Here is a 10,151-nt window from a genome sequence, read left to right on the forward strand (position 1 = left end):
GAGCACTATAAATAGTTGATGTATTCGTTTGTAACATTCATTCAGATAATACAATTCATTCAATTTCTCCCTAAATTCTTCTTCTCTGATTTTTCTCGGCTAATTCCCTGATTTCAGCTTCATCTTCTTCGAGTATTTTACTCCTAGATTAACAAGTTCCACAAAATTACCTAATATCTATTGTTGCTGCGAGGGTACTCATTCTAAGTATTTTAGTCAAGGTGCACACAAGCAAGATGAAATCTTTATAGCAAAATCAACAACCCCATAAAAATTCTAGCTCAACTATTGAGGAACTAGCTTCCAATCTGTCCTAATATTGGTGGACAAAGTTACCTAATATACATAGCTAGTGGGAAGAGGTGGGTATCCTGATAAATAATTTAGTCGAGGTGCGCACAAGCAAGTCCAGACACCACAGTTATTAATCAATAAACAAGTTTATACACCAAAGATAGGCGGGTATCCTAATAAATAATTTAGTTGAGGTGCACACAAGCAAGCCCAGACACCACAGTTATTAATAAATAAACAAGTAGCACTAGAGTAATACACCAAAGATACAATCTTTATAGCATAAAACACAACCCCATAAACAAATCCAGCTCAACTATTGAGGAACAACCTTTGAGTGTGTGTGTATTTGGGTGATTCTTCCAATCTGTCCTAGTCTAGTCAAAATCAAACAAATAAATTGAAACGATGGGAGTATTCTTTTTGGTCAATTTATGGACTTCACCCCTTGCTTTATTGTATTGTGGAACACCTATTCAAGTAAACAAGTTGGCTGTGTTCGAACAAGTTGTTTCACAAGAAATTAAAGGCCACAATGCATATTGCAAGATGCACATGAATTTATTCTTTACATGTCTGTGGAGTTTGACTCCAGAAAATTGGTAGTGGATTGGTGGATAATATTTTTATGCATTTATTTATCAAATAGGAGGATTGTTCTAGATATTTCCAGGACTAAACCAGTTGTTGTCATTCTTCTCATTCTTGTTGGTTATAATACGAACAACTTGGAAGTATTATTGTGTAAACTCAAAAGTAAAATTATTAAAGTCAACAACTATGGAACCAGTCCAAGACACACATGCAGGAAGCTGCTCTTAGTTTTATGTGAAATACAACTTTTAAATACAATATTTAATTAACATTATTGTGAGATCACCCAAGAGTGATGAAGTCATCCCTCGGCTGTCATTTTCATCTGATCCAACCGTTCCCTTTTCTTCTTAATCAATACTCTATAATCCTCTGTTGTATTCACTCTCAAGCTGTTTTTACTGATTTTTACTCCAACCATTTTCATCTCTTTGTTCCATTCCCCTTAGCTTTTCATTTTCATCTGCTCCGATCTTTCCCTTTTCTTTTTAATACTCGATAATCCTCTATTTTATTCACCCTCAAGCTGTTTCAAGTGATTCTTACTCCAAACATTTTCATCTCCTTTCTTTCATTTTCATGTCCAAAGCTTTGTAACATCTCGGCCTCATCACTTTATCCTCAGGCTTCTTTCTTTGTCGACCATTCCCCTGATCTTTCATTTTCTTCTCCTTCCTTTGCTTCCTTGTAACTAAAAACTCTAGTCAAAAATTTCAAATCAGAAAAAGGAAAAAAAAAAAATTATAAGAGTTCGGACACAAGAGTCTGTTTTTCTTTATTAGAATAGTCAGTGAAGAATTACTTAAGGAGATAGCTATGGAAATCTTATCTACTATTTTGAGCCCAGTCGCAGAACACTTGATACTGCAAGTTGCTCGACAGATTGGGTATTTATTTTACTATAGGCACAACGTCAGGTCTCTGGATGAAGAATCTAATAAGCTGAAGAATACCAGAAGTGGGGTGCATCAAAAAGCGGAGGCTGCCCGGAGAAACCTACAAGTCATTTCACCCAATGTTGAGGCTTGGTTAACTAGTGTTGATACTACTACTGCAGATGTGGCAGTTGTAATGCGAGGTCGAACAGAGGTTGAAAGGGGCTGCATCTATGGTTGGTGTCCCAAATTGAAGTCACGTTACTCGCTGAGCAGGAGAGCCAAGAAAATTACACTGGAAGTGACTAAACTTCAAAACGAAGGTAACGAGCATGCTGTTTTCTGCTATCCTGTACCAGCTGATGAAATTGAAGCTTTACCTAGTAACAGTGATGAGGAGTTTGACTCCAAAAAACGGAAGGAGGAAGAGGTCATGTCAGCTTTGAGAGATGAGGGAATCACTGTTGTTGGGATATGTGGTATGGGTGGTGTTGGTAAAACAACACTGGTTGAGAAAGTAAGAGCAAGGGCAAAACAAGCAGGGTTGTTTAATGATGTTGTCATGGTAACTATACGGCAACAACAACCCGACATTAAAAAAATACAGGATGAGATTGCCAGACCAGTCGGTCTAACATTAGAAGGGGACGATTTGTTGCAGAGTAAAGATCGGCTGCGTGCAAGGTTAATGCAGAAGGGCAGTCGCGTCCTTGTAATTTTGGATGATGTTTGGAAGAAGGTTGATCTAAAGAGGGTTGGAATTCCCAGTGGCAGCGACCACAACTATCAGTGCAAAGTGGCATTGACGACGCGTCTCCGAGATGTTTGTGTCGATATGGAGGCTCAAAAGATAGTAGATGTTGAAATCTTATCTGAAAAGGAAGCATGGATCCTTTTTAGGCAGAAAGCCGGTAATTCAGCTGATGATTCCTTTCTTTCTGAAGTAGCAAAAGAAGTTGCCAAAGAATGCAGGGGCTGCCACTTGCAATTGTTACTGTTGCAGGAGCACTAAAGGGTAAAACCAAGCCTTCATGGGAGGATGCCCTTGTAGAATTACAAAAAGCAGCACCAAAAAATATCTGAGGAGTGCTTGTAGATGTGTATCAACCTCTGAAGATAAGCTATAATCACTTAGAGAGTGATGAAGCCAGGTATGTCTTTTTGCTTTGTTCCTTGTTTGAGGAATATAGTAATATTTGGACTGAAGAATTACTTAGATATGGAATGGGGCTTGACATTTTTTCGGAACCCGAAAATTTAGAACATGCAAGAAATAGGGTGTCTAATCTGTTAGGAACATTGAAAAATCGTTTCTAGTTATCCGAAGGTTCAGGCAAAAATTATGTCAAAATGCATGATATGGTCCGGGATATGGCTATACATATTGCATCTGAGGGCACACATATATCTATGGTAAGTCACGATGTGAACTCAAAAAGGTTCCCAAGAAGAAACTCTTATGAGAAATACAGTCACATGTCAATTGTTGCAAGTGAATTTGATGAACTTCATAAACCAATATCTTGCCCACGACTGAAGCTTCTGATGTTAAAACTCTGTTCTAAGTCATTCAAATTACAGGATGATTTTTTCGATGGAATGAATGAACTCAGTGTCATAAGCCTGAGTGGATACGATCAAGGCTCCATTCGGCTCTTTCCATCATCTATTAAGAGGTTGTCAAATCTGAGGACGCTATGTCTGAGTAATCTAAGGTTGGATGGCATGTCCATTATTCAGGAACTAGTCTCCTTAGAAATTCTCAGCATCAGAGATTCTTACTTGGAGGAGCTTCCAGTAGAGATAGGAAACTTGACCAATCTAATTATATTAGAGTTTTGGAATCCGCTAGGAGAACGTATGAGGATTTCAACAGGGGTCTTATCAAAACTAGTTTGATTGGAAGAAATACATGTGGTGGGAGTAGAACAATGTAGTTACTCCACCTTGAGGGAGCTGGAATCCTTATCGAGGTTGACTGCACTGACATTAGATAAATGTTCCGGAGATGTGATTTACAGTAACTTGGGCCTTTCCTCCAAGTTGACACGGTACACTCTTGCAGTGGGTGTTGCACTAGGTAAAGTCTACATAGAGACTTCAACCCTGGAAACTTACGACAAGATTGTCGCTCTAGAGGTCACTGAGAGCACCCCATTGGGTGATTGGATCCACCTCCTGTTGAGGAATAGCGAAGTTGTAAGTTCAAGAGGAAAGGGCTCCAAGAATGTACTTGTTGAGTTGCAGAATGTGAAAGATCTCAGGCTGGCTTGTTGCGATTCATTGAATATCATCCGTCTGAATAATATTCTACTTACTGAACTCGAAAGGCTGGAGGTAAGAGATTGTGATCATCTACGGCATCTTTTTTATTTGTCTTTGGCTTGCCCTGATGATGAAGAAGAGGGGATCTCTCGAAGGACACATATCAGACCTGACGTAATCAAGTTCCCCAATTTATATCGCTTGGAACTTGATAATCTGGGATGCTTCACACACTTTTGCAGTGACACTGTTGAGAGCATTGAGTTCCCTCATTTACAAGTCATGAGCTTCGACATCTTGCCTCAGTTCCAAAATTTCTGGCGTGGAGCCAACAATGCTATCACTGACTCAATCCTCTTTTTAATGAAAAGGTTTGCTTCTACATGAAAAAGTTTTTATTTGAAGGTTTTTATGAATTAATATTTTAGCTTTAACTTGAGCATTGAAGAACTATACTTAAACAATCTCAATTTTTTTTAATCATATACAACGACATACCTAGTTCTCTATAGTGTTTTTTTTTTTATTATAATTAATAAAGTATTTTCTAACTTATAATTTGAAATTCTTTTGAATATAATTTAGTAGCCATTAGGAATTACGTACAAAATACGCCTCTATTTTAATGCACGGTTAGAGGGACTGTGTGTACATAGGACGTTTTGGTTCACTTTTTATCAAAATTAAACCAAATCAACTATACAAGTTTTTCCAAAGTTTTTTGTTCTTTTGTCACATGAACACTATTTCAATCTCAATTTTATGGAGTTATAGATAAAGGTCTAATAAACCAATAAACGTTTAGTGGTAACTGGCAATTTCACAAATACATTTATACTGTTAAACACACAGTAGTAATATTTTAGTCTAATAATAACTTTGCAATGATGTACGTGTTCAAACTTGACCAAATTTTAATCCTCGAATACATAAAAGTCAATATAAAACATAAACTTCGTTCAATTTAAAAATTACCGATAATATATCATCTCAAATTCGAAGAAAATATCTTGAAATATGAGTATGAGTTTGAAAGAACAAATGAATTGACATTTTTCACCCTCTTTTTTGATGAAAAGGTATGTTTCGACTGTTCTACATGATCATTAAGAAAAAATAATTTCTTTGACAGTTTCTCAAATAGAATATTTATTAGTTTCTGCATTTTATTAGAAATAGAACATTCAAATTCATAGTTAAAGATCAGAGCCGGCTCAAGGGCCAAGCAAAGAAAGCGATCACTTTAGGCTCCCAAATATTTTAGGCCCCAAATTAATTATTATAAGTTGGCCTTATGTGTTACTTTTTTGAAAAAAACAATTAAACGAAGTAACAAACAAATAAAAATAGTGAAATTTTATTATAATATCAAAATCAAATTTTAGAATTTGTTCTAATATTCTAATTAGTTTCTATTCTCTTTAATTTGAAGTTTTATTTACGGGTCTCAATTTATGTGACATACTATACTTATTATTCTACTTTGAAAATAACAATTAACAATTTTGCATTTAAAAGGCTAGAAAATACACCTCAAATAATGTATGCACGACTTTTATAAAAATAAAAAAAGTTTAAAGCCTCGTAGTGAATTTTGGCTTTGGGCCACCGGATAGGTTGAGCCGCCCATGTTAAAGATAATACAACTAATTTATATATTGTATATTCATATATTTACATTTTATTGATATCTAATGATTTAGTCGAAAAATAATTTAACTTACTGTAATAAAATAACATTAAAAGACATCTGAAATACGAATTTTATCAATTATTTGCAAGACATCATATATGGAGTTGATACCTTGTCAACGTTTGCAGGTTTCCTGTCCCAACCTGGAAGTTCTATTTATCTGGGGGGCCAACAGCATAACTGCTCTATGCCCTCACCAACTTCCAACTCCCTACTTCAGCAAACTTGAGACATTGGACGTACGAAATTGTGGAGAATTGAGAAACTTGATGTCTCTATCAGTGGCCAGAGGTCTTTTGAATCTCTGGAGACTAAGCATACACGACTGCCAATTAATGGAAGAAATAATCACAGAAGAGGAACAAGGAGAAGAAATCATGACTAATGAGCCCTTATTTCCCCGGTTGGAAATGCTGATACTTGAGAAGCTACCAAAGTTGAGGCATTTCATTCTGACGAAGCGTACTCTTGAATTTCCATTTTTCAAAGTAGTGCAGATTCATGACTGCCCTGAAATGAAAACGTTTGTTCAACAGGGATCTGTCAGTACACCGAGTCTCAACAGTATGAACAATGATGATGAGGTGAAAGTAGTTGATACGATGTTTAATTCTAAGGTTTGTCTTGTGCCACGGTATAACTATTTATTTGTTTCATGCATTAATACACCCCTGGTCTACTTCTCTCATTCTCGTTTTAACGTGTGAATAGTAATAGTAATCTTCAGATAGTTGTTTATGCTTGACACTTGAAGCTGGGGCATTTCTTTAAGTAATTAGATTTTTCATCTGTTGTTACCAAGATGTAAGATGAGATATGGTTCACATTCTATCTTGTACTTGAATCACTACTGAATTTTTCATCCCTTATATAAAATACAACAATTGTAGGTTTCTTGTCTCAACCTGAAAGAGCTAGAACTTGCTGGGGCTAACTGTATAACTTCTCTGTGCACTCACCAACTTCCAATGGGCTACTTCAGCAAAATTGAAAAATTGGAAGTGAGGAGGTGTGGAGAATTGAGAAATTTGATGTCCACATCACTGGCCAGAGGTCTTCTAAATCTCCGAATACTAAGCATAGAAGAATGCCAATCAATGGAGGAAGTGATAGCAGAACAGGAACAAGAAGGAGAAGAAATCATGAGAAATGAATCCTTATTTCCCGTGTTGGAAGAGCTGAAACTTTGCAATTTGCCAGAACTGGGGCATTTCATTCTGACAAAGCATGCTCTTGAATTTCCATTTCTTAAAGAAGTGGATATTTGTGAATGCCCTAAAATGAAGACATTTATCAATCAGGGAACTATGAGTAGTACACTGAGCCTCGAAAGTGTGAACAATGATGATGAGCTGAAAGTTGTTGATTTCAATAAAGAAATGTTCAATTCTAAGGTTTGTCTTGTCACACTTTGTAACTAGATGCTATATATATTTGTGTCATGCATTAACAGACCCCTGGTCTACTGCTCTCTTTTTGCTTTAACTAGCAAATAGTAATAGTAATAGTAGAGTGAAGTGGTGGAAACACCTCCAAACTTAACGCGAATTATTATTTTTGTCCCTGAACTATGTTTAGTACTTAAAAAACTTATATAGACTTGATTAAATGAAATTAAAAACGCCCATGTGCTTCCACATGATATAGCAAGTGGTCTCAACCTCTTTTTTGCGTGTGAGGTGCTTACTAAAGTAAGTCTAAGTTTACAATTCTTTTTATTTTACGTTCATTTAGTCAAGCATAGGGGTGTTTTAAGTACCAGCCTTAGTTCGGGGATGAACGTAATACTTCACCCCAAGTTTGAGGATGTTTTCACCACTTCAATCTATTAGTAATAGTAATCTTCATATAATTATTTTTGTTTTTCACCTGATATCTATGTTGACGGAGGTAACAAATATAGGTGAATCAACAGTATTATAATTCAAGAATTCACGTAAACTCAACAACTTTTTTCCATAGAATTTTTTATTTGCATTACTAATATCTAGAGATTCCTTGATTTTGAATGCGATTATTATTGTATATTAACTACTCTATAAATTTCAAATTTTAAATCTACCTCTCATTCTAAATTCTTCTTTCATAATATTTAACAACTAATATGTGGATTTGTTTCTCTCATTTCATCTTGCATTCTTTGTCATTTTAAAAGATGTTAAAGAATGCTATTTTGAAGATGCTTTTTAAAGTACTTCTTTTATTTGAGTAAACACCCCAACTTGCTAAATAAGCAATTTTGGCTTCTCAACTTATCACTTGGGGGTGTGTTTGGTATGAAGGAAAATATTTTTAGGGAAAACAAGTAGGTTTTTTTACTTATTTTCTTATGTTTGGTTGATGAATGAAAATATTTTTCAGTAAATAATTTCTAGTATTTGGCTGGTGAATGAAAAACTATTTTTCAGAAAATACATTTTAGTATTTAGCTAAAGAGTAGAAAATACTTTTTAGAAAATAATTTTGATCCCGAAAAATATTTTTTTTAGGATGTGTTTGGTATCGAGAAGGAAAATATTTTTTTTAGAAAAATAAGTTGTTTCTTACTTATATTCTTGTGTTCATTATGCAAGTAGGAAAATAATGAAAACCAATAGGGTAAGAAGGATGGAGTAAGAAAAAAGTTTCGAAATTTTTGTAAAAGATAAATTAAAAAAATTAAAAAAAAATTTTGAGGAGGGGGGTTGGTAGGTTGGGGGGGAGGGATGTGTCAGAATAGGTGATGGGGTCGGGTAAGAAAAAAAGTTTGAATTTTTTTTGTTGTAATTAATAAAATATTTTCTAACTTATAATTTGAAATTCTTTTGAAGGAAAATAGAGTAGGCATTGGGAATTTGTTACAAAATATACCTCTATTTTAAATGCACGGTTAGAGGGACTTTTTATTAAAATCAAACCAACTCAACTATATCATTTTTATCAACTAATTTACACATTTTACACTCATATATTTGCATTTTATTGGTATCTAATGATTTAGTCTAAAAATGATTTAACTTACTGTAATCAAATAACATTAAAAGACACACGTGAAATACCAATTTTATTAATTATTTGCAAGACATCAGATATGGAGTAGATACCTTGTCAACGTTTGCAGGTTCTCTGCCCCAACCTGGAAGTGCTATATATTTGGGAGGCCAACAGCATAACTGTTCTATGCTCTCATCAACTTCCAGCTCCCTACTTCAGCAAACTTGAGGCATTGGAAGTACAGAATTGTGGAGAATTGAGAAACTTGATGTCTCCATTAGTGGCCAGAGGTCTTTTGAGTCTCCGGAAACTACGGATAGAAGAATACCAATCAATGGAAGAAGTGATTACAGAAGATCAGGAACAACAAGGAGAACAAATCATGATTGAGCCCTTATTTCTCGTGTTGGAAGTGGTGATACTCGATATGCTACCAAAGTTGAGGCATTTCTTTCTGACAAAGTATACTCTTGAATTTCCATTTCTCAGAGCACTGCAGATTCATGTCTGCCCTGAAATGAAGAAGTTTGTCCAACAGGATCTGTCAGTACACCGAGTCTCGAAAGTGTGAACAATGATGATGAGGTGAAAGCAGTTGATACGATGTTCAATTCTAAGGTTTGTCTTGTGCTGCGGTATAGCTATATATTTTTTTCATGCATTAATACACCCCTTGTGTTCTTCTCTCTTTCTCGTTTTAACATGCGAATAATACTAGTAATCTTCACATACTTGTTTATGTTTGTCACTTGAAGCTGGGGCATTTCTTTAAGTAATTAGATTTTTCATCTGTTGTTACCAAGATGTAAGATGAGATATGGTTCATATTCTATCTTGTACTTGAATCACTACTGAAATTTCATCCCTTCAATTGTAGGTTTCTTGTCTCAACCTGAAAGAGCTAGAACTTGCTGGGGCTAACTGTATAACTTCTCTGTTCACTCACCAACTTCCAATGGGCTACTTCAGCAAACTTGAAAAATTGGTAGTGAGGAAGTGTGGAGAATTGAGAAATTTGATGTCTCAATCAATGGCCAGAGGTCTTTTGAATCTCCGAACACTACTGATACTAGAATGTCAATTAATGGAAGAAGTGATCACAAAAGAGGAACAACAAGGAGAAGAAATCATGACTAATGAGCCCTTAGTTCAAGTGTTGGAAGAGTTGAAACTTTACGATCTGCCAAAGTTGGGGCATTTCATTCTGACTAAGCATGTTGTTGAATTTCCATTTCTTAAAGAAGTGGCTATTCGTGATTGCCCTAAAATGGAGTCATTTATCCTACAGGGAACTGTGAGTACACTGAACTTCGAAAGTGTGAACAATGATGATGAGCTGAAAGTTGTTGATTTCAATAAAGCAATGTTCAATTCTAAGGTTTGTCTTGTGCCGCTTTATAACGAAATGCTATATATATGTGTCATGTATTAATAGACCCCTGGTCTACTGCTCTCTT

The 10,151-nt window shown here is 35.3% G+C and overlaps 1 protein-coding gene and 1 pseudogene across 1 annotated transcript; both read left to right on the top strand.

The window, feature by feature from the left end:
- The first annotated feature begins 1,258 nt into the window (after positions 1-1,258).
- On the top strand, positions 1,259-6,466 carry LOC107845181 (annotated as a pseudogene).
- A 223-nt stretch (positions 6,467-6,689) lies between these two features.
- Positions 6,690-7,304, top strand: LOC124885246 (disease resistance protein RPS2-like). The gene has a single exon (XM_047397850.1). The coding sequence runs from the start codon at positions 6,690-6,692 to the stop codon at positions 7,140-7,142; it is 453 nt and encodes a 150-aa protein (XP_047253806.1). The 3' UTR covers positions 7,143-7,304.
- Positions 7,305-10,151: the final 2,847 nt, after the last annotated feature.

Source organism: Capsicum annuum, chromosome 10, assembly GCF_002878395.1.
Source record: "Capsicum annuum cultivar UCD-10X-F1 chromosome 10, UCD10Xv1.1, whole genome shotgun sequence".
Classification (NCBI taxonomy): Eukaryota; Viridiplantae; Streptophyta; class Magnoliopsida; order Solanales; family Solanaceae; genus Capsicum; species Capsicum annuum.